Raw genomic sequence first — 25391 nt, 5'->3', positions numbered from 1 at the left:
GATTTCCAAACACATCTCGGCCTTGTCGAGCACGTTTTGAAATGCCTTGCAGATGCGGGACTTCAACTCAATTTTTAAAAATTTCGTTTCGGCGCCCGAAAGCTCACTATTCTTGGCGAGACAGCATCCTTCCGGATCCAGCCAAGCTCCGTGCTGTCACCGACTTTCCACAACCAAGGAAGTTAAAGGAGCTTCAAAGTTCCCTTTGTTTATGCTCGTATTTCCGACGTTTCATTCGAAATTTTGCTTCCATAAGTGCACCCCTGACAGTCTTTCTAAGTGGTGACAAAAAACTTTCCACTTGGTTGCCCACTTGCGATGACGCCTTCACGACATTACACCACCTGCTAACCTCACCACCTATCCTCCGCCACTTCGATCCTGCAGCTCCCACAGAGGTCCACGCCAATGCCAGCGGTGTCGGACTTGGCGCCGTACTCGCGCAACAAAAAGTGGGGTTTGATGAATATGTCGTTGCCTACACGTGCCGAACTCTAACAAAGGCCGAGGCTAATTATTCTGTTATGGAGAAAGAGTGTTTAGCCATCATTTGGGCCCTTGGAAAATTCCGTCCTTATTTGTATGGTCACCTTTTCGATGTTGTCACTCACCATCAAGCCTTTTGTTGGCTGTCTACCCATAAGGACCCATCTGGCCGACTTGCTCGCTGGACCCTTAAGCTACAGGAGTACGACATCCGCGTTCTCTACCGTACCGGCCGCAAATACATGGACGCTGACGCCCTTTGTCGCTCACCGGTCACCGCTGATTGCGCTTGCCTATCCACCCTTGAGCCCATGCTTACATCTCATGCACTGCGCAGCATGTCGTCGGAGCAAGCCGAGGATCTCTTGTGGGAGATACGGGGTTCTCCTCCGTACTCTTGGGACAAAGGAACGACAACACAGTAGAGCAAACAATCACAAGGGCATTTATTGCACCTTTCATAGATCAATGCCTGCTAGCCGAGTTGCTATCCCCAAAACATGCCGATGGGCGCGCGACAAATCTAGAAGGCCGACTTACCGCGACCGCATTGCGAGCGAATATGTTCGCCCCATGCTGGATCCCAACGCCTGGTCGTTCGCGTGTACAGTCACACGAATGGTGGCACGTTCGAAGGCGGCCACGCGAGACGGTCTCGCAGAAGCCTGGTCGCAGCGCGCGCGGAATGTCCACGCTGTTCGCCGGCCCGCCGGGAAAGAGGCAGCGCCTTGTCCTTCGGCGCCCAAGTAACCCCGCCGCGACGGTCGCGCCATCTCTCGCACCGCGCCTGTACCACTCCGAGCGCCGCGGGTGCCAGGCCACGCGAGCCGTGCGGGAAAACAGCATATCAGGGGATGCGTGAGAGTCGCGCATCCCCACACTCTGGATCAGTGCTGTCATCAGCATCCTTTCTGATCCACTCACGCTCTTCGCCGCCAGGCTGCCCACTTCTGCATTCACGACGGCCTTGCCTTCTTTATCGTCCTAATTACCTTTCTGACGGTTGTAAGTAGCTTTTTGTGATACCCCGCCATCTCCGTGACCTTGTCTGCGACACTTTCCACGCAGACCCTCAGTGCGCGCATGCCGGCCTCTTCAAGACCTATGCTCGACTACGCACCCAATTTTATTGGCACGGCTTGCATAACTATGTCTAAAAGTTCATTCGCTCCTGTGTGCAGTGTAAACAGCGAAAATCACCTTCTGGACAAGTCTACCCGTCACAACCCCTTCCCTGCCCTAGTTGATCCTTTGATTGTGTTGGTATTGACATATACGGACCTCTACCCTCCACTCCAGCAGGCAACTGCTGGATTATTGTTGCAGTGGATCACTTGACTCGCTATACTCAAACAGCCGCTCTGCCGACTGCCATCACCCGCGACATTGCATTGTTTCTGTTACGACGTTTCGTTCTTCGCCATGGTGCCCCTCGCGAACTTCTGAGCGATAGAGGCCGCGCCTTTTTTTCCGATGCTTTGAAGGCGCTACTCAACGAATGCTGAATTGTCCACTGCACCATTACAGCGTGCCATCCGCAAACTAATGGCATGACCAAGCGCTTCAACCGTACACTTGGTGGTATGCTCTCGATGTACGTCGCCTCGGATCATTCAAACTGGGACCAAGTTCTCCCTTTCGTGACGTATGCATACAATACTGCGGCCCAAGCAACTACTGGATTTTACCTTTACTTTCTCCTATACGGACGAGAACATTCTACTATACTCGATATCATTCTTTCATATACACCTGACGCGTCCGAAAGTACTCCGCTATCTGAAGCTGCTCGTCATGCCGAGGAATGCCGCCAGCTTGCCCGCTCTTTTTCCACCGAGGACCAGTGGCAGCAGCAATTCCATCAACCAGCCGACCGTCCTGCACCAACTTTCTCTCCTGGTGCTCGTATGGCCTCGGGTACCCGCTACCACACCCGGCCTCTCCGCAAAACTTGTCGCAAAATACCTAGGACTCTACCGCGTCCTGGAGCAAACGTCCTCCATCAATCATTACATCGTCGAGCACCTCACTTCATCGACGAACCCACGTCATCGCGGCCGCGACTTGTCCACGTCTAGTCTCTTCGCCTTAAGCCGCCAGGATGGCACCTTTTTCTGTGGAGGGCGACTGTAACGAAGAGTAGCCCGCTTGCACCTCAGCACCATTGCTACCAGTATGAGCTCGTGGTTGCTGTCCTTGGCAGAACACTTGTGTCTGCTACTCATTCGCCTGCGAATGTTGCTAATAAATCTCCTAGCATATTCTTTAGTTGCATCATACTTAGTGATGTAGAATTATGGGAGTTGCATACAATTGCATGACACATACCCATTTGTTTATATGTGACGCACTATTTTTTGGCCGCGAGTGTGAGCGGTGAGAGAAGATTTCCTAGCCTCTGCAGGATTGTCTGTCTTTCTGTATGAAACGAAGCACAGTGTTCCAAGGCAGGAAGTGGCTGTTCTGAAGGGTCAGTGCTATAACTCTGGATGTGGCGAGGCCACCAGACCAAAAACCAAGTCCTCGCTGCGGCATTGGCCGATACGTATAAAACGGAGCATAGTGTTACAATGGGAAGCGCAGTAGAGGATGGCAGAAGGCTAGGTGGTGCAACAAAATTAGGAAATTTGCGGGTGCTAGTTCGAAGCGGTTGGCGCAGGACAGGGGTAATTGGAGATTGCCGGGAGAGGCCTTCGTGCTGCAGTGGACAAAAATAGGCTGATGATGATGGTGATGATGAGTGTTACAATGTAGGAAGCGGTTTGTCTGAATGCTCAGTGCTATAGCACTGGACGGGGCAAGGTTGCCAGACCAACAGCCAAGTCCTCATCCTTCTTTTCTTTCACTGCTTGTCCTTTTCTTTCTGTACAGACACATTGTTACGATAGAACCATTCCGTTCTTTGCCATGCCTCTGTTGTAGCTGAAGCACAACCTGGCCGGGGAGAAGCGGCTGACACGCACCATAGCGCAGCAGCAGGAGGAAGAGACGAAGCGCTTCCAGCAGCAGCAGAAGGTTGAGTACAAGTACCTCAAAGAAAAGCTCAAGAAGGAGCTCAGTGACGACAGCAGTGGCGGGGGCGATGCCGCCCTGCGGGGCCACAAGGCGCAACTGCAGCAGCGACAGGCAGAGGCCCTGGCTCGGCTGCAGCGGCACCAGGCAGACTATCTTCAGCTGGAGGTGCGCAAGTACCGGCGCCGGCGCCTGCTGCAGTACCACCGGCTCGAGCAGGAGCTGCTCCGGGAGGAGCTGGCCAAGCGGCAGAGCCAACTAGAGGAGGCGCACTCCATGCTCCTACGGCACCACGAGACCACACAGGCAAGCAATCCTTTGACATGCCTTCGTTGAACGTTCGTGCTTGGGGCACTCCAAAATATGGGACTATACCAGCTAACACGAGCACGGAAACAGCAATGACTGATTTGAAATAAAAAAATGGTTGTTGTCAGTCTTTGCTCATGTTACCTGGTCTTGTCCTGCAACTGAATGTAGCAAAGAGTTGGTTCAAATTGTATAACATTCAGATACAGTCCAACTTAGTTATATCTGACGTGTGTTATAAGTGTACTGTGGGAGATACGAGGTTCTCCTCCGTACTCTTGGGGACAAAGAAACGACAACACAGTAGTGCAAACAGTCACAAGGGCATTTATTGTACCTTTCATAGATCAATGCCTGCTAGCCGAGTTGCTATCCCCAAAACATGCCGATGGGCGCGCGACAAATCTAGAAGTCCGACTTACCGCGACCGCATTGCGAGCGAATATGTTCGCCCCATGCCGGATCTTAACGCCTGGTCGTTCGCGTGTACAGTCACGCGAATGGTGGCACGTTCGAAGGCGGCCACGCGAGACGGTCTCGCAGAAGCATGGTCGGCGCACGCGCGGGCGGCACGTCCGCTCCCGCTCGCTTCCCGAACCCAAAGACCCCAAGCGCCTTCATTTCGGCGCCCAAGTAACCTCGCCTGTCGGCGGCGTTAGCAGCGCAACACTAGCGCCATCTCTCGCACTGCGCTTCAACCACTCCGAGTGCCGCGGGCGAAGCCGCCCTGCAGGAGACGCGCTATGCGGGAAAAACATCAGGGGACGCGCGAGAGTCACGCATCCCCACAGTACGTGCAGATACAGGTTACAAAACAAATATGATAGGGTCTATGCGAAAAAAATGCAAGCGTTGCATTTTTGCAGTTTTGCATTTCAGTGGTGAATTTAAACTGCCTCGCCCAACCTTAAATTTTGATGCAGTGCGTGGATTTCCCTATAGTGTAATATAAGTGTTTTCCCTAATCTCTCCAACCTGCAGGAGTTGGAGTACCGGCAGCAGCGGGGCGTCCACCAGCTGCGGGAGGAGCAGGTGCGCAAGCAGCACCATACAGAGCTGGCCAACCAGCACGAGTACTGCTCGCGGAGAGAACGGGAGTTGCACAAGCGGCACGCGCAGGCCGTCAAGCAGCAGCCCAAGAGCCTCAAGCACAAGGAGCTGCAGATCCGCAAGCAGTTCCGCGAGACGTGCAAGATCCAGACACGCCAGTACAAGGCGTGGAAGAACCAGATGCTGGCCTCAACACCTAGGGACGACCAGAAGGCGGTCATCAAGAAACTCAAGGAGGAGCAGATCCGCAAGCTAGCCATCCTGGGCGAGCAGTACGAGCAGAGCATTGCCGAGATGCTCCAAAAGCAGTCGGTCAGTCGTTTTGCGCACGGGCCCTACTCTTTCAGTACGGGGCTGTATTGGTCACTTGATCTTGGGGGTTGTCGTTTCCTGCACACATTTCAGTCTGAGCAGATTCTAATGACACTTGTGCAGTGATTTCACTGCATAATTACAGTAGAACCTGGTTCATATGTGTTGGGAAAAAGGCCTAAGAAAGAACACTAACCAGGAAAACGTACAATCCAAAGTTGCTAAAAATGTGTTGCAGACTCGATCATAGTGGACATTTTCGTATTGCGAAGCGTTGCATGAGTCATTGCAGCACTAGATGCCTATGCAATCGGAGCTTGTGGGGCTCAAGCTGCCCGAGATGTAATTGTAATTTGTCATTTTAGCAGCTACAATTAACTTATGTTTGCGTTCCTCAAATTTGGCCTGGGTCAGCAGCTTCTTCGGGCAGGGTATTTTGGCAGGAAGTTTTGTTGTGCCTACTCCGTGAGAATCATTGCAGCGTGAGTTGCACATTGTCATTTTACTATTGTGTAGTGTTTTGAGGCGGCGACAGTGGCACGCTTGGGTATTTCCTATTAAAAGCGTGCAGTATGCTTTCTAACGGCACTACATCACATGCGCTGTGATACATATAGGTAAAGGTGCTTATCGCATAGCTGTGGATGCGATGTGCAATTACGGGCAAGGTGATTTGCTGATACCAGTGTAGGAAACGCTCACCCTTTTCTTCCTCACATGGGATCTACTACCCGGGAAATGCAGCAGTTTGGTGATGTAGTGAATGTTGGTGGCGAAAGACCATGTTTTCCCAGATGATATTAACGGGTAAAAGACAAGCGTAACTGTACTGGCTCACTTTTTGTGTTCTTGATCACTAACGTTGGCGCCGGGAAGTTGTACCAAACAGAATCGTAATGACAAGGTTCTACTGTATTGTGAGGCAGTGAAAGTAACTCCAAAGTACTTCATTATGCAATCTCCTATTGCCATGGTGTGTGCCATATTGTGTGCCACATTGGCTGAAGCAGTGGAAGTAGCTTGAGGGAGCTTGCTCATTTTGAATCTAGTGGAGCTCCTTGCTTGTTATTGTCTTTCTCTCTCTTTCTCATGCACGAACGGGCATCGTGGTGGAACCTTCATTTAAACATGCAAGGCCTTCAAGGTAGACGTTAGGAACTTGGTGATAAGTGTAATTTCCTTTCAGCAGGACTTGCACTTAGCATCATTCTAGCGCACATTGTCAGGATATGTGGAGGAAGGAACCATTATGGTGCCAAGTGCCCTTGCTGCTATGAGAGATTATGCTGCATATCAATTAGTCGTGCATAAGTGGTAACATTGCCATACAAGGACATTAAGACACATCCAAGGAAAGCTTAAAAATTTACTACTCTGCCCTGTAGGTAAAGGCTTCACTCACGACTTACCATTTCTCCTAAAATCTTATCCCAGAAAGTTCGGACACATTATAAGCCCAGATCAGGACCACAATACCATTTCTTTACACAATACTAACACTTCCCTTCCAGATATTCACTGCGCTTCTACTTTCAATACTTATTTTTCTTTTATGTTGACCACAGAAGATCAGCTTGATCTGCCGGTTGTATTGGAACTAAACTATCAGTATATGTCACCTATAGAAATAACAGTTGAAGGTGTCGCATGCATGATAACCAACCTCAAGCTAACCTCACCCTGTGGCATTGACGACATTAATTCTAAAATTCTGAAAAACACCATCACATTATCTAGTAAATTCTGTCTTGCATCTTCACACAATCATTAGAGACTGGCGTGCTGCCGTCAGACTGGAAGATAGCAAAGTCATACCCATATTTGAGTTAGGTAATAAATATGTACTGAAAAACTACCATCTAGTATTATTACCATCTGTATTCTGCGAAATGCTAGAACATGGAATTGCATCAAATGTCTACAGCGATCTGGAAGCCAACAAATTCTTCTTTTCAAGTCCACACGAATTTCAGAGAAACTTGTCATGTGAGATGCAATTAGGTGAATTAACAACTGATTTACGTACTAATGGGGAAGAGGATCTACAAATTGATTGTGTCTTTCTAGACGTTTCAAAATTGTTCGACCTGGTAGCGCATTGCCATTTGATTTTGAAATTATCTGCCCTTAAATTAGATTTTCTCATGCTAGCACGGATTCACAATTTCCTATCTAACCATCGGCAATTCACATCAGTTAATAACTTTTCATCTTCTGTTTCACATGTTGCTTAGGTGTACCACAAGGCAGTGTGCTTGGGCTGTTACTATTTCTAATATACATTAATGACTTGCCAAATGACATTTCCTCAACATGTGCATTTTTGCGGACAACTTCATTCTTTTACGTTCCATTAAAGGTGCCAATGATCATACAATCCTCCAAAAAGAGCTAGAACTTATTTCTATTTGGTGTAACACTTAGCTAATGAAGCTTAATGTTTCTAAATGTAAAATTATCTCTTTTAGCCACAAGTATATTAATTCTATGTTTTTTTGTGACATAAATAACATCACTCTTTTGCATGATACTTAAATATCTTGGTGTTAACCTAAGTTTGACTCTTTCGTAGTCAGCGCACATTGCATACATATGTGCCAATTCTTCGAGATCATTAGGATTGTCAGGATTGGGGGCTCAATCCCATCTCTCGTGATCCGTTGTCAAGATTGGAGTCGGGCATGAATTAGAAGGTAGCTGGCCCATGCCGTCGTCCAACTTATCCACGCTGAGGACGTTGATGAAGGGAAGGACTGCTTCTCATCAAGAACGAGGAATATGACTTTATTTACTGTATTTATATCAGTCTAACATGACTGTTTGAGAAAGTACATCAGTCTAACATGACTGCTTGAGAGAGAGTGTCCTGAGCAGCCGCACAACAGTGGTTTTTAAACACTCGGTCCTCTCCCGATACAAGGTGATGCGAACGTTCGTTTAGTCATCGCAAATTAGCCGCCTCTCCGCGGCATGGTTTACACACACACACACACGCATACACACAGGGGCGATGATCTGGAGCCAACGTCAGAGGGGCTTTGTAGAACTCGGGAGCCGTTCCGGGTAGCGCGTCGTCTTGCGTCTTGGTCGGTGCATGGGAAGGAGTGCAAAACGGTGTTCCCGCGGCAACTCGCGCACCCGTAGCAGATCAGGTCCGCGTTGGGGAGTTTGGGAACAATATTTGGCCCGCCGAACTCATTCCGTCACAACGGCGATGAGGCTAGAGGTTGGCGGCGGTTTCAGCACAAAGCCTGCTTCATCGAACGCATCCTAGCTGAAGCGACGAAGAGTGGGGGATGCGCGTATTGTTGCCCGACACAAAGTTGATTTAGTCAGGCCGTGGCTAGAGGTTGGCGGTGATGCTCCCGGGATGTTGCCTCCACAGTCGCAACGGGTTGGCAAAACTTTGCACTGCAGCTGGCCGTTCTTAAAGGGCCCCTGAAACGGTTCGGACAAATTTTGTAGGCGCGTAGGGTACAGCTTAAGTAGAACATTCGCACCACAATTTAAGTGAAGCGTTACGTATTAATGGAGCTGCAAGCGATTAGAAGTTACCCTCCTCTCTAGCTATGCTTTTCCTCCTCAACTCGCTCGCCGAGCGAGCGACGCTAAGCTCCGCCTTCACTGGTTCAGCGTCACGATGCGACGTCACATCGTTCACTTCCGGTTGTTTAGGAGCACGCCCCCTCCCGCGCGAGACCTCTCCGCTAGCCGCTTGGCCGTCGACCGAGAGCTATCGAAGCAGCGTGCGTTGCGAGCATTCTGTCGTAGCGCCGAACGTGTCCGGTACTCCGCTAAAAACAGGCAAGCTGGTCATTTCGGCAAATGACTGGAGGCATAAACTCAAGCTGATGAAGGAACTTTAACCTAGACGTACGTGAGCAGCTTGATCGGTCTCCACGGTCCAGACACTTGCTGGCGCAGCGCTTAACCAGTCAAACAAAGCGCTAATACTGCTCTAACCAAGTGTAAAGCATTTTAAACATATATAAATCAACGTGTTGATGATTACACTCCTGCGAAAAATACACACCAGCAGCAAAGAAGAATACACTTCGTTGCTGCTACTGTGTATGGTTGAGCTCTGTGCCACCAGGTGGCTGCACCGTGCAGACCATTCACATTTGCCCTCCTGCTCATCTCGTGGCTCCTCCCGGCACAGTCAAGCGGCCAGACCCTGTCCCCTTGCGCTTGTGTTTGCCCTAATACTGGACTCGCGAAACGGTATTGCGTTAGTAACCTTCCGGTGTAAAGTGACGGCCACAAACGCGCAAATCCTGGCGCCGATCGGATACCGGCAGTCCCCTGCGCAGCAGCCAGTTCGCTTGTATACTGCCTTGCAGAGGGACACAATGTCGCAGCTTGACATATTGCCAGTCGCTAGGTTTGCAGTCCACAAGGCAACAAAGTCGAATCATAGTGCTCGCGAAAAGACTGAGACCGACTCTGACCGCGGAGCTCTCGTCAAAATGGAGTACGTTGTAACACAAGCAGACGACACTTGCTGTGTGCCGGAAGTGCTGAAGTGTACTGAAAAATTGCTCTTGTGCATTCTCTTTATGTTACTTTCTTTTTATAAAAACAAATGAACTAACATTCCAACTATTACGAAGATTATTTGTTTACCATACAGTTGGAAAAATTATCGACCACGCGCCCTGGTCAGCCAATCAGATAGCTCGCCCACGTGACGTCATATGGGTTATTTGCATCATATGGGTAGGGGCGGCTTAAAATTCCGCCGAGCAGTGTGCTACGATCGGCAGCGATGTGTATTTTTAAAACCTTATAATAAATTACACGCTTTACGCAGAGCACTTAGATGCATCAATTAATGATCAGAAGGACCTACTCTAACGACTCAGTACGTTTGTAGAAAATCGCCAAAATCGTTTCAGGGTCCCTTTAACAGGATACATATGCCGCAAGTTACATAACTCTACTAAAAACATTCTTAATCTAGCTTACCTAACATTTGTTCGACCTGAACTTGAATATGCTTTATCCGTCTGGTCCCCCCACCAAAAAGATCTGATTGAGAAACTCTGATCTATTCAGAATAGGGTTGCGCATTTTATTTCACATTGTTATGACTATAACAAAAGCATAACACAAATTAAACTCGACCTCTCACTACAGCTCTTGCATGATCGGGATGATATAGCCCTGCTATCATTATTTAATAAATACGCGCATAATACAGTGCCATCAGTTCTGCCTCTTGAAACTCCTCATTACAGGTCATACCGGTTGTACAGCAAGCTAAATTTCATGCACATCTACGGAAAAACTACTTCATTTAACTACTCTGCTTTTCCAAGAGCCATTCACCTTTGAAACGACCTTCCTAACACCATCGCTTATGAAAGTGACCGAGAAAATTTCCGGCTTCTTCCAACAACAAATTTTTGAAACTCTACATAACCTAACGTGTTATTTTTGTCATTACCTTTCCTGTTATTAATGTGCAGCTATGTTTAAATACTGTTTTATTGAAGCTTAATTATGTCCTGCTTGCTCTGTAATTTTATTGATTATATTTTACTGTGTGAAATTTTATTTTTGAATGAGCTGTTGTATTCAAAAGCATTCAGTTTGTTCCTTGTACATATAGTAACACTATATTCTGTATATTTGCACATTTTTTACCCTGTATTCTTTATATACAATGCAGTCCACTTATTATGATACTGCACATAACAATATATCAATTATAACGATGAGTCGTCTTCATAGTATCAACTTATGCATTAGGGCTATGAGAAAAAAAAAAACATATATAACAATATGTTATTCACTGCCTATCGGATATAACGATAGAAATTAACGATCGAAATTCTGTCTTTTGGGCAGCGTTTTGCATGCAGAATAATCGTGAAATTTGTGTTGCTAAGTTCCTCTTAACCGAGACGGGGCGAAAAGTTTGCCGACGCGAGTTCATATCTGCCGCCATTACCATGCAGCGCGTGCCACCAACGCACCGATCGTGAAAGCCACGGAGAGCATTGAAAGTTGGCACAGCGTGCCACAGATGGCACCAGCTGCTTCGCGTCCGCGCCGCCGGCAAGCGCCCAGAGGAAAAAAAGCGCGAAGCAGACTACACCTGCACTCCCTTTCTACTATCGTCCTCTCTTCCTCAGCGAGCGCGGAAATGCGCCACGGAAGCAGCGGTCGGTGCGCCGAGCAAGCGGAAAGCTGTGTCACTGGGGTCAAAGCTGCAAATTTTGCAAGACTCAAAGTACGACCTTGCACAGTCGACGATATTGACAATTCTGACAACTGTGAGCGCAGCCACAAATATGAAGGCTAGAACCAGTGAACATGCCAGTCAATGGAAACGGTGGGCTTTGTGCACTAGGGCGAAACCCCCTGTGTGAAACCGACACAATGGCAGCCGCTAACATTAACTCTGGGAGCACGTCTCTACTCGTGATAAAATAGGCGGTGCTTCCAAGGAAGAGTTTCTGAGTGCAGATAGCACTGCCTCGTTCTGCGAAGAATCTCCGAGGCGATCGTTGTCGCAACATGGACGGCGGCGTGATGCGACGGAGGCGACGACAGCAGCAGCAGTGACGACGAGATTGACAGTGGCCCATCTTTGACACCGACCCCAACATTCTCGCAAAGTGTACTGTCGTCGATCAAATCGCTCGCTGATTTCATGCACGATAAATTATAGCTGCCTGTGTTCACACAGCCACTGGACGCGATGCACAACGCGTCCAGTGCACAACTTGAAACTTCCGTGAAAGCAAGTGCAGCTTTATATTTCAGCACTCCTAATGCTTGACATGCTGCTTAGGGGAATAAATTAACATTTTATTTTTCACAGCCTACTTTCTACAACGGCAATTTTTTATCATAAGTGGCAAATTTGGTTTCAGAGCTACAAAGGTATCTTCAGTGGCCTTTCTTTTTTTAATTCTTTTTTTTACGCCACTCCTGATATAGCGATGATCGGCTATAACAATCAAATTTTTCATTTTTCTTGATATCGTTATAAGTGGACTGTGCTGTATGTATTCATATATGTATTTTAATTATTGTATGTTATAGTCTCTTGATTAAACTCCCCCCCTTACAATATGCCTCTAGGGGCCTGTAAGGTATATTTAAGTAAATAAATAAATATGTGGAATGTGGCCCCTTCTGTGTGTACCATTCTTTCGCTCCAAGAAATGTTTGCAGCATTTGGGACTCGTCTTGCTTCAAAACAATAATCGTCGTCTTACGTGCCTTCCGTTTCTTTGATGCCGTATGTTCAGTACTTCCTGGTCACGAATGGCATGCATGCTATCAGCGTGACATAATATTCTTGTCAGGAGAGCAAGCAAGACCGATGACAATTATTGTTTCGCAAGGATGCACACATATTTTAGAGTATTCCCTTTACCTTTTGGGATGCTCTTCTATGTTTGTTGCTTGCTGCATCGCTGTGCTCTCTTGACACTTCCAGATCCGCTTGGACGAATCTCAGGACACAGAAGTGCGCCAGCTGAAGGAGCAATTGCAACAGGAGTTGGAGCTTCTCATGGCCTTCCAGTCCAAGATCCGCATGCAGGCCGAGGCCCAACGCAACCGGGAGCGCCACGAGCTGCAGGAGCGTGTGTCGGTGCGCAGGGCCTTGCTGGAGCAGAAGGTGCGTTGCTCAGTCGCACAGCGTTCAACGTTTTGCGTCCTCTGCACTGTGATGATTCCTACTAGACAGATAAGTGTTACTCCTGAAGCGATGATTGAATGGACAGGTCTTTCTGAAAAAAACGTACCATATTTACTCGCATAATGATCTCACTTTTTTGTCAGAAAATTGACGCAAATTCAGGGGTGCGATTATTTCGCGGGTTAAATTTCCTGCGGAAAAAAAAAAATTTTTTTTTTCGTCCCTCGTTTGCTGCGGGATGCGGGTGCGGGACACCAAAACAAAGATGGCGGCAGGCGGAGCAAGCCGAACGCGTTTTTTTCTTGTCGTGAGTACATTACGTGCATTGAAACAGTTTCTTCCATATCAGTGATGAATAATATTGTTAATATCGGCAAGTTTGCGGCAATAACGTAGCCATGTCCACTTTGAGGGGACAGAAACAGATGGGCGCGCTTAGTTGCCAGTGACAGAAATGCATGGCCGGCGTGCTGCTGAAACTGCGGCATCTGTCTTCACTACTATCCTAATACGGCACGTTTCCGCTAAGGGTGGGCGAATATCTTAGCTGTGTTACAAGCGTCGGCGTATGAATAGGGTACACTTTTAACGCATCAGTGTAAACGTGGCTACTGTCATTGCCGCGCGCGATTTGTTGCGTGCCCACAAGTGCAGATGAAAAGAATCTAAAGGCGCCTTTTTTGTTTTTGTTGATTACAACCATTATAAAGCCTACCCACAATAAAGGCAAGTTTGGTTGTACCTCTTTTTGTCATGGAAGTGCGAACAGTGATGAAAGTAATGAAATGAGGCATCTACTTAAGAATGTTTGGTGCGCGCAGACCGCTTGGCTTGTCTATAAGAGTTGTTCGCGTAGCATTCGACAGAGGGTAAGCGCGATTAGCATTAGCTAGACTTGGCACACGACATATGGCTGCGGCAAGTTCGGGGTGCGATCATTACACGGGAAACTAAAAAAAATCGAATTTTGACAACAATACTCAGGGGTGCGATCATTACGCGAGTGCGATCATTATGCGAGTAAATACGGTAATTCTTATGCAACATTGTGAATATGAAATTTACAAACCATGAAATCTGTTGTCTGGTGGCACGAAAAATTACAATAATTCTAAAAGTCTTTCTTTGGCTCAATTGCGCTTGCCGACAAGCATGTGATTTGATGCTACTTTTTGCATTCTGTCAGGCGAACCACTGCAACATTGTCAGCATGCACTCCTGCAAAACTCTAAATTGTATGAAAAGCATCCACTACACGAGGCGCCACCGCAATGGGTGCATACCCCGCAGGAGTGACTTAGCCATCCAATAAAGCAAAATTTTCATTCCTGGCGATTTCGTCGTCGCTTATTTCCTGACAAACGATGATGCAATCGGCCTTGACGATTGGGAGGGTGCCTATCGGTGCTTGTTAAGCAGGGATTTGACTCTATGTTGACGCCTAAAAGTGTGCTGTTCTTGTCAAAAGCATCAGAGCTATCCCTTGGTCGTGCGATATGGCTCATGTATTGCATATGGTGATCCAAGACTCTGAGAAAGAATAACGGCGGTCATGCAGAACCCATTTGTAGAGTAATCTTGGTATGGCATCATCCGGAATCACAACATCCATTTTAAACCACTCGATAACCATGCTGGTACAGTAGAAGCTCGTTGATACAATCCCACTTTGTACGATTTTCCAGCGCCAATGTTTACAATTTGGAACACAAAAAATTTTCCAATACAGTTCAACTGCTTTTTTTAACGGTTATTATGTTTCCCGAAGACTAGGGATGTGCAAATACCGAACAGTCGATCTCGAATCAAATATCAGCAACTTTTTAACGGAACTTAATGCTTACAAATTTTGGGCAAGGAAATACGGTGCTACACATGGCTTGGGAGTCTCCTAGCATTGCATAACAAGAATGTTGCAAGCTATCAGTAACATTGGTACATAGAAGTCAAGATATACAGTACAATCTACTCTTGTTAAAGGGAACACCGAATTAGTGTTCGAGCATTGATTGCTACTCAGTTCTAGTATATGAAGGTCTGGAAAATATTTCTTTTATCAATAGCATTTCTGTTGAATGTGATCAAATTCGTTTTTTTTTTTCTTTCCCCTCTGAAACTACTGATTTATGACGTTTTATGGTACTGAATACCAATCAGGTTCTCAGTATAATTGGTAGACCTGTATTTTCCAGCAATTTTTTATTTATTGCGTAGAAAGTTCTGCTTTCCATATGTTGTTTTTCCGAAAGACAGGAGGGCTATCCCAAATTTTCGGCAGGTGGGTTATCATAAGGTCACTCTGCGCGACAGACAGAAGGACTGTGTATCACATGACTCTATCACCACTCCGCACGTAGCCGGCACCAATGGTAAAGAGCAGGCAGCATTTCATTATCAGGTTTGGCTTGATTTGCCACCTCGAAGATTATGAAATCTTGAGGGTTATGACAAGTTTGCATGGTGCTCGCTACCACCCCTCCCTCCTTCCTTCATTCCTTTTTCATCCACTGTCTCGCTTTCGTTAACGATGTTATCTGTCGGTTTTCTGAGTGTCGCGTGGCTGCTGCGAATATATCTGCGTCGATTTGGCACCAAACCATTACTTTATTCGCCAATGCCCGATGAAGCAGTGCCAGTTAGGCCTAGGTAGTGTGGCTGTGATGAAAATTCACTGCTGGCCGATGTGGCAACAAGCTGCAACCCGTCACGGAATTAACTTGCTGCTGATATCGGTGATTGTTCCCGAGGTAGTAAGTGATGGTTATACAGTGCAGTCCACTTATAACGATACCACATATAACGATATATCGGTTATAACGATGGGTCGACATGAGAGTGTCATTTTATGCATTAGGTCTATGGGGAAAAAAAACCATTTATAACGATAGGTTATTCACCGCATATCGGATATAACGATCAAAATTTTGCAGTCTGGACGGCGTTTTCCGTGCCAAATAATCGTAACGTTTGCGTTGCTTAGTTCCCTGAAACGAACGATGTCGAGACGAGGCGATGTTTACCTCCGTAAGTTTGTATCTGCCGCCATTACCGCGCAGCGCGTCTCGCCCCGCCCGCGCACGAGTAGGCGCAGCCAACGTTGGCGCAGCGCGCCACAAGATGGCGCTAGCTGCTTCATGCGCATCGGCCACAGTCGCTCCGATAGAGAGAGAAAGAAAAAAAGAAGCGACAAGCAAAGCGGCGCGGTGGCGCCCGTCCCGCGTCTCTCTCGCGATAGCAGGCTGACGCCACCGAAGCAGCGTGCAACAAACCGTTCAACCCAGTTCGAAGATGGCGCCGACAAAGTGCAAAGCTGTGTCGCTTGACACGAAGACTGACATTTTGCAGGACTCTCGATGCGGCTTCAAGGTGAGCGCCCTCGTGAAGAAGTATGAGCTCGTTCAGTTAACGATATCAACCATCTTGAAAACCGGGAGCACCGCGATTGTGAAGGCAGGAGCTATCAGCGACCATTCCGATCAGCGGAAAAGGGGTTAGAGACCCTTTGTACGCCGATGTTGAAGAGGCGCTTTACCAGTGGTTCATCACCAATTGCTTCAAGAAGGCGGGCTTTGTGCGTAAGGACGAACTTCCCCAACCCGCTGAGACCGACCCGGTGGAATTCGCTGACATAACCGAGCTCTGGGAGCTCGTTCCTACTGGTGACACAGGTGGTGTGTCGAAGGAGGAGTTTTTGACTGCAGACAGTGCTGCCTCGTTCTGCGATGAGGTCACCGATGAGGCGATCGCCGAAGATGTGCTGTCTCGGCAGACGCAAAGTTGTGCGACGGTGGAGACGGCATCAGCGACAGTGACAACGAGATCGACAGTGGCTCCTTGACCCCGACCACGATGTCCACGCAAAGTGCACTGTCGTCGATCGACTCCTTAATTGATTTTATGCATGCTAAAGGATTGCCGCCAGTGTTCGCGCAGCAGCTGGAATCCATGCACACCGCGGTTGTGAAGCTGAAGCTGCCGCAAAAGCAAGTGCAGATTTCGGACTATTTCGGCGCGCCTAATCCTTGACACGGTCATTGGCGCTAGAAATAAAGTTTGTTTTTCACGGCCTACTGTATACATCATCTATTCTTTAGAGCAAGTAGCAAATTCGAGTTCAGAGCTGCAAAGGTAAAGAGCGCAAACGCGTTTAAAATTTATTTTTTTTGGTAACTGCAGTCCAGATATAGCGATCATCGGTTATAACGATCATATTTTTCGTCTTTCTCAATATCGTTATAAGTGGACTGCACTGTATTGACAGCTGTTGAGGCGACGTGAAGTTCGTCGCCCCATATCCGACGCAATCTTCTTGCCTAGCGGGGGGCTAAATGGCCCGATCTTCGCTCATGCTTTCGCACTTTACGAGTTACGCGCTGCTTTTGTTGCTGTTCCCTCTCTCCATGTCTCGTTATCATTTTCAATCCTGTCGACCCATCCAAACCTTCTACCGACAGAGGCGGCCCCAGCCAATGCGGCACCGCCCTTCAAATTGTGGCGTTTGGCCTCTGTGTGTGTGCAGTCCCTGCATCGTGCCAGCATTAGAGAGCGCTTGTTGTGGACAAAGCCAGCTACTGCGTCAGCTGGGGCAGCCTATCCACGGTGCGCTCGGCACTCCATTTGCACCAAAAACAAAGTGAAACGCTCGCTTGGGCGGCATCAAGCCTGAGGGGCTCCGCAGTGCATGCAACACTGTGCAGGTCTCTACACCGAGCACATTGAATTATTCAAACGTTCACTATACAATTTGAATCGGTGATATTCGAGAAGTCACATTTTATATCTACATGGATGCATCTTAACATATATGTACATTGCTGTTTGTACAATGCATTGTATTCCTTCTTTGAATTTGCCCTTCGTGCTTGGACCTAAAAGGTCTGCAGTATCACGTAAATGAACAAAATAAATAAATAAATAATTAAACCTCTAACGAAAACACAATATTTCTGCGCCTGTGTTCTGTACAACTCCAAACTGTGATCACATGACATGCTTTCCGGCCTGTAGATCCCATCTGAACAAGAAAAGGCGCGAGGTATGAACGATTGAGAGCAGCAAGTGCCTGTCACAGCAGCTTCCCCGAATTACTTGCACTTAATTTTCTCTTTGGGTCCCACCAGCTCGACGTGTGTTGGAATTTTCTACCGCAACAATTCTCACCAAGTGGGCATGTCAAAATTTCCCACCAAAATGCCTCACCCAAAAAAGCTGCTGTCGCAGGCCAAATTCAAAGAGCATGAATATAGTAAGCTGCCGAAGCTCCCGTACAGCTCGGCATTGTTTGTGTCTTGTGCTGCAATGATTTATGCAATGTTTCATATTACAGAGATGTTAACTAGGGTTGAGTCTGCCAAATTATTTTAGTGACTTCATGGCTTATGTTTTCCCAGTTTTTATGTTTTTTGTCTAGTTTCTTGGCTAGTTTTTTTACAGAATGTATGAAAGAGGTTCTACTGGTATTATAGTTAATGATGATAAGGAATTCGCGTCATGAAGAGTTCTTTTATTGAAACCACATGTAGTACACTTCAGCTGGGCTCACAGTGTGGTCATTGTGCAGAGTAAAAGTGCCAACGCACCGCTGGAATTGTGTTGGTTGACTGTGTCGTGCAAACTTTAGGAGCTTTGGGTTTAGCAAAAGGTCCACAGAGGCCCACTACACAGCCCAGCAGCACCTCTCTAGTGGCCCACAGTGGTGGAGCAGTGGCTACAGAGTTCCGCTGCTGAGCACACAGTCACAGTTCTGGTTCTCAATCATGGCGGCTCCAACTACATGGGAGCAAAATGCAAAAATGTTCATGTACGCGGACTTAGATGCATGCTAGAGAATTGCAGGTGGTTAAAATTAATCTGGAGCGCTTCACTATGGCGCCTGTCATACTCTGCCCTGTGCAGCGGCTATAAAACCGTCAACAAACACATTGTAGAGATGAGGCATGTGGCTAAGCCTAACAGGCAGACCAGGCTGCATACACAAGTGCGACACCTGTGCTCGTTCCTTGCAGATGGAGCTAGAGAAGCAGCAGTTCCAAGAAGAGAAAGCTGAGCGGCAACGACTGCTGTGCGAGCGGCAGTTGCGTGAGATCGAGGCCTTTGACGAGGAGAGCGCCCGCATGGGCTTCAATCCGGTCGAGATAGCGGAGGCCTCCCGGGAGTCCTTAGGTTCGTCGGATGCAGACAGCCTGGCTGGCAGCACCCTCAGCCTAGCCCACAGCAACAGTGCCAGCTCCTTCACCCACACGGCCCTCTGAGGCAACTCCCCCTATCCTCACCTCCCCCTCTCCTCGTCACACATTGCAGTGGTCGGTCACGGCAGTCTGCCACACTCACGCAGGCCAGTGTGGAGTTATTCAAACACAATATTGCCTGGTGCAAGGGTGGTGTGCCGCATGCACTAGGCTGTCTTTTGCTTGTGGACGCAACTTCCCGCAGACCTCGTGGGTAGTAGGCACTAGAAAGAAGTACAACACCTTGGCCAGGATTTTGTAGCGATACCTTTTCCGATGCTATTCCTTTTTCACTTTTCACACATCATCAGTGATCATAGCGACGCTTCGTCCGCATTACCAGTAGGATCAACCGGCCGTGAATGGTGGTTGATATCAGTTGCATATAATCGAGTGGAAGGAACCTCTATAAAATCGCAGCCCTATTCGTTCAACTGTTCATTTGTCTGAAGAAAGTATTCAAGGTACTGCAGTCATTGCAGAGATTCAAGATTTCTTTACAGTATAAAGCATGCGAGAACTGTGAAAAAGAAAAAGAATTCTTTTAGTGCCAGAATGGAGGTGCCACACTTGAGATCTGCGAGAAGCAGCGAATGAAGTGTGTGTCATTGCTGCTCATGGTGACGCCTACTCTGGCATGCTTCCCATTTTGGATCATACCTCCAGGTGCTATGTGCCTGAAGCTGTGCAGTACAAGGTTGTTAAAAGGCTTGTCTTGCCGAGTCGATTATGTTCACTTGGGAGGAACTTTCAAGAACTCCTCGCTCTGCTCAGATAGGCAGTGTGGAGAATATTGCTCTCTCTCTCTCTCTCTCTCTCTCTTTCTCTCTCTCTCTCACGCTCGCTCACACACAATTTCTTTTTTGTTGCAATCAAATGGTAGTTTCGCATGCCATTGTGACAGAATGGAATTTCTTTATAGATAAACCTGCAGCTGGTCAGTCCTCCCTAAGTGTTGCAATTCAGAGCTGCAAGCAGGACATGCATTCCAGGTCATACTAGCACATTCTGCACTGTTTCGGTTATACACTGCAGTCAAATATTGAAGAAGTTAGGTGAAAAAATCTTGTTTGTTATATCGGATGATTATTATAAGAGTAGACACGATTGGGTCCAGCAGTTATATTTCTGGGGCTTCCTTTTAGTACCAGAAAGGACCAAGCCGTTACTTTATTTATATAACTTCCATTTGCTGTTCATGAATGATGCAAGCACTGTTGTGCATCAGATGAATCAAGTGTACAAAAGAGTGTGATTACTAGTTGCTTTAGGAAATGTTTTAAATTTTTTGTTGCCGGTTTACATATTTTAAGCTACCACTGGGATGGTATGCCAACAGGCCCTGCATTTTTGGCTACATTATAAGAGTAGAGCACTAATTTCCCTGAGGCATAGCTAACGAAGCTTTATATTTCCTTTGTTGTATCTGATAGTTCGTTGCATTAGTGTTTGTTATGTCAAAATTTGACTGTATTACATTTAGCTGCCGTAAAGCTCACAGTGCTTAGGTTCTTCACGTTTATGAAGTGACGCTGCTGGTTATACTTTCAGCACTGTGGTATCTAATGCATGGAAGGAGGGTGCCAGATTACTGTGTAGTCCACATCATATGGAGCACTGCACCAAATTCTTTTTTTTATCATGCAGTGCTGTTTAATTGCTACTACAGCTGGCAATATTGCCCCGTTTGTGGAGTCGGGCCTATCATTTTGTTCATGCCAGCGTCACCTAGTTTATCATGAAGGAATTAATGAATGCATCAATTATTTTTGTAAAGCTAGTTATGGCCTAATTAATTGGAAAGAGGTGTGTATGGGGCACAGGAGGGAAAAGGGACAGTCTGGGAATCAGTGGCCATAAAAATATGCATATATTATTATAAATTTTAGCTCACTTACTGCGAGAGGCAGTTTTGAGGCCATGAAACAAGAAGTAGGGAAGAAGTTAAAATGCTTATAGTACAGCTGGAACAAAATCTCTCTCTCTCTCTTCTCTCCCTCCTTTTGGTCTTGTGACAAAAACACACACACACACGAACTTCTGAAAGCTTTGGTACTTGAATAAGATGAGGAAAAGCCAATTTGAAATTTGATAATCTAGAAAATGTTTTGTATCGTAATGCATAAGGAATTGTGTGGCTCATCATTCTGCCATAGGGTGGGGTCTGAATGCTCATCGAAGACATGCCTTTTAGTTCAGCATAGCAATGCAGTAAAGCTGGATTGTAACACTTATCAGGAAAAGTATGTTTAGCTAATCTGTTATGTCTTCAATAGGTATTGTGAGGTGCAAACTGCAAAAAAAATGGTCATAATTCACAGCCAAAGCCTCCAGTCTGCAGTTAAGAACTGCTCTGTTTGGGCCCCATACTCAATTCAAGAACGTCCCTATCAGTTGCAGGCTTCATATTTAAACCGTAAAGTTCTTGCATTTCTTCCTAGTTTCTGAATCTCGAACACCTTTGCAAAATCCAGCTTTATGTGTCCAGCTGACCTGGACCCCTTTTAGATGGACAGCTTCACTCGTGGTTTTGTGCATACAGCGCAGGCAAGCTTACGGTCAATTCCACTGGCTGGTTTGAAATACTATTAAAAAGGCATGCTCATATTGTAGGCTCATTTTGTGGAAGATGCAGTAGCTTTTACTGATATATTTAAAACTAGACTGTCTAATCTAGTGACGAAACATGTGACTGTGCGCATATTCTGCTAGACGAGCACCCATTCTTGTCTGCGGAGTGGAAGAAGAAATGGTTGCTCCCCAAATGAACCAGCGGAATTCTCCATTTATTGCAACACTTGTTTGCTCCGTACGTGATTTCAGTTTGTTCGTGGCACCATGCAACAGCGAGCGAGCGAAGCGCATTGTCACACGTGCACACACCTCCGCAGTCTGCGCATTCTCGTTTATTATAAACCTGACGAGACAGTAACCAGATAAAGAAATGCTGCCAGGTGTTTATGGCTGGCCCTGGCCTTTGGTGGCAGACTGCCTGGACTGTCCCGTAGGTCTGACCATGTTGATGAGTGATTGCCCCCTTTACAAAGCCCTTCTTGTTGTTGTAACTGGCACCCCGAGGCTGCCGTGGCATGGTTGGTGGAGTGTTGACCTGACCCTTGGTTGTTTTCCTCCCCCGATATTTTTGGTCAGTGCAGTGCATTCTGTGTGCAGGGCACGCTGCCGCGCATCCCACTCAGGAGTGCCATTGAAAGGTGGTCTGTAGTTCTTTTTATTTTTTTTAAACAAGTGTGGCGGGGAGAGAAAAGTGCGAATACTATAGGTCGATTTTCTTCTTTCTGGTGCGTTACTTTTTTTTTTTTCATTCTCTTTTTTTTAGCGCTTTTTTTCCTCTGCCCATTTTTTTGTCTTGAAACCCATTCATTTTTTTTTTCTAAGGGCATGCCATTTTACGGTGCTAAAAACTTTTATTTTTTATTTTGAATGCTGTACCCAGTGCCCTCTGCGTCCTTTACATAGTTTCCCTTTTAGTGCGACATTTTTTTCCAGCCCCCCCCCCCCCCCCCCCTTTTTTTATAATGTGCTTCTGTTGGCCTTTCTTGACAAACAAGGCTGGTACCCTTCCCCTTCTCCCCTTTCTTTTCCTTTTTAATAGGACTTACTGTGCTCTACTCCTTGTGGCCAGTCCAAGTAGTCTTTGATTGGTTCAGTTTTCTTTTCTTTTTTAATATATATTTCATTTTTCCCTCCCCCTTAATTTTTCTGGTGCAAAGCTGGCATTGACATTCAGTGCCTCTCAGTTCTGGCAGAAATAGTAACTTGGAAAAATCCGGTGCAGTGTGCGCTGCCAAAGTCGCAAAGTTTCTTGGATGCCATTTTGATGCCGTTGAGACACTGTATGCTTCCTCTGCTCAGTTTTGATGATCAAATTGTAGTAGTCTGAGGGGTGTTAAAAAAAAGAAAAGAAAAAGAGAGATTCGTGCAGTGACAACTTGGTTTCTGGATTGCGGCCGCTTTCATGCAGCCTGCAAACCATAGTTTTACTAAGTAAGTAAGAATGCACAAAGTGTACAAACATCTGTGCTAAATGTTAGCAATGTTGAATCTGGCCACCCGGGTGTGTGTCAGGGTTTTTGAAGAATAGCAGCGAAACTCTCATCGTCATGCAGGAGTTTTATGTCTGTGAACCTCAGTCCTTTGGTTGTTTTGCTTTCTCTGCAAAACAAATGTCCTCTCACACCTTAAACCAAGATTTATAGATAGCCTGCATGTGCTAGCCCTTTGTCTGAGCAGCAGCTGAACAAAGCTTCTTTGGATGCGACGCTGCCTGGGTATTGACGCCCATTTTAGCAGTCTTTAGGCTGTAGCTCTAAAGCGGCAACCGGACTGAATATAGGTTTGTCTGATTTTGAAAAGCTCTAGGCAGGGCAGGTCGGGCTGTGCCAGGCGGCACCCACTCGCTGCCAAGTTCAAGGGCGCACTGCACTGCGGCGGCACCTTGGTGCGCCTTACCTTGCACCTTGTGCAACTGAAGAAGGAAGCGCAGGGTGTGCCGCGGCACATCGAACAGTTGAGGACATAAGTGCAGGGAATATTGATTGCATTGAATAGACCTTATATTTCTGATGTGTAATTGATGCATTGTTGCCAGTGTGTCCATTTTGCTCAGTGCCGTGACCGTACTGCGATCCCTGTCGGAATGTGTTCCCCGTGGTTACCAGTTGAAGCTGATATCACGCGGTGTTCATTTTAACTCGTTATAACATTGTGGTTACTGTACTGTGCAAAATGGATAATCCGGCGTCTTGTGACACCAAGCCCCCTTCAAAAAAAAGAAAAAAAATATATTCATGTGGTTGCCGCTCAAATTTAGTGCATCTCGATTTCTGTGCGTGCATACTGAAGAAGCTTCTCTTCTTATTTCTGCTCGGAATTGGGCAGTGGTGAACAGAGTTCAAGTGCCATACATTTCGTAGGTCTTGCGTTTATAACAATTTTGGCCTAAAATGAAAGGAAAAACCCATGTGACAACCCTTCCTACAAGCACACGCACACACACACACACAAAAGAAAAGCAACAAGTGCAGATTTTGTAATGCCTATATTAGAAGTCAGTGTCATGCAGGTGCCATTCAATTTGCTGTTGCCAGCGAAAGTTTGCAAACCACGGTACAAATTAAAAAAATATATATATTACTGCAGCCTAGGCATGCAACATGCCTCCGGGGAGCTGGAAGTGTCCGAACTTGGGTGTCATGTAGTCACTAAAGTGCCGCATCCCTCAATGTCTGGTTGCGTACACAAAGTGGCTTGGAAGCTTTAGTTCTTTCAATGCTCCCACTGTCACAACACTTTTGCTGGTAACGGTACAAGAGATTGCAGTACCACAAGTTGCTCTTTTTCTAAACAAAAACAAAAAAAATGGAACCTTTTGGACGAATGGCCATTTGTTGCTGCACATGCACTTGTCTACAGCGGTTGCAGTGAGCCCTGCTCGATGGAATTGTGGTCATATTTCTGAGAGCAGGAAAAAGAAATTGTGAAAAGCTAGCGCACTGTTCACATACAGCTCAAGATGTTCTTGTGCACTTTGTTGCTGTCATTTTATACGAGCCTAGTAGATGGATGTTCAAGACGAACAGTCTTCCGTTTCAGTGACGATGAGTGCTTGGAGATTTTGTAAGCTGCCCATTCCTTTTTATGTCCGCCTTCTCTCTGTCCCTCAATTTTTTATTTTTTTTTCCCTAGGCACATTAGAAGCACCAAACAAAGAAAAACTATTGGGGCATGCTACCTACACTTTTATGTTGACCCCATAAGTTTTTGTTTTTCTTCATTATTGTGTGCTACTACCAACTTGGCCCCTGCCCAACAGTTCTCCTCTTGATGTAAATAGTGCTGTATAAAAAAAATACATCAACTGGGTTGTATAGACAAGGTCACATGCACCTTTGCCAGTGAACGAGCGAATAAATGATTTCGGAAGAAAGTGTGGTGCTCTTGGGTTTCTCACGGGTTCTCTGTGATTGTCACAAGTTGCACATGCTGCGGGTATGACACGAATCTTGCAAAAGAAACTAATGCCAGCAGAAAGACTGTTGTCATTGTATTTGACTCGTTGCATTCTGACCAAGGATGTGTTAAAATTGTTGGGGTGGCAGCAACTGCAGCTTGTTACCAGCACAGGTGAAGCCAACGCTTGCCCATTCTTTACCTCGGAGAGGGAGCTAGAGCAGCTGGACTCTGCCCGCATTTCAAGTGCTCTTGCTCTGTTCATGCAATTACAAGTCTAATGGGGAAATAAGGGCTCTTAATTTCTGGCTACAGGAGTTGTCTTTGGCTGACTAGTCGTATCATGACCTGCCTTAAAATTTTTC

At 46.6% G+C, this 25391-nt stretch overlaps 1 protein-coding gene across 2 annotated transcripts in view; it reads left to right on the top strand.

The window, feature by feature from the left end:
- Positions 1-25003, top strand: part of Tao (Serine/threonine-protein kinase Tao) — a 62239-nt gene extending 37236 nt beyond the window's left edge. For both annotated transcript variants that reach the window (XM_055062800.1, XM_050194718.2), the window contains 4 exons: positions 3409-3804; positions 4789-5169; positions 12626-12808; positions 18835-25003. In XM_055062800.1, the coding sequence (XP_054918775.1) occupies positions 3409-3804; positions 4789-5169; positions 12626-12808; positions 18835-19080 (1206 nt within the window). In that variant the 3' untranslated portion in view covers positions 19081-25003. The remainder of the gene's footprint in view (positions 1-3408; positions 3805-4788; positions 5170-12625; positions 12809-18834) is intronic.
- Positions 25004-25391: the final 388 nt, after the last annotated feature.

The sequence above is a fragment of the Dermacentor andersoni genome, chromosome 3 (genome assembly GCF_023375885.2).
Source record: "Dermacentor andersoni chromosome 3, qqDerAnde1_hic_scaffold, whole genome shotgun sequence".
In the NCBI taxonomy this organism is placed as follows: domain Eukaryota; kingdom Metazoa; phylum Arthropoda; class Arachnida; order Ixodida; family Ixodidae; genus Dermacentor; species Dermacentor andersoni.
The sequence above is the reverse complement of the archived record's forward strand: the minus strand, read 5'-3'. Positions and strand labels throughout refer to the sequence as shown.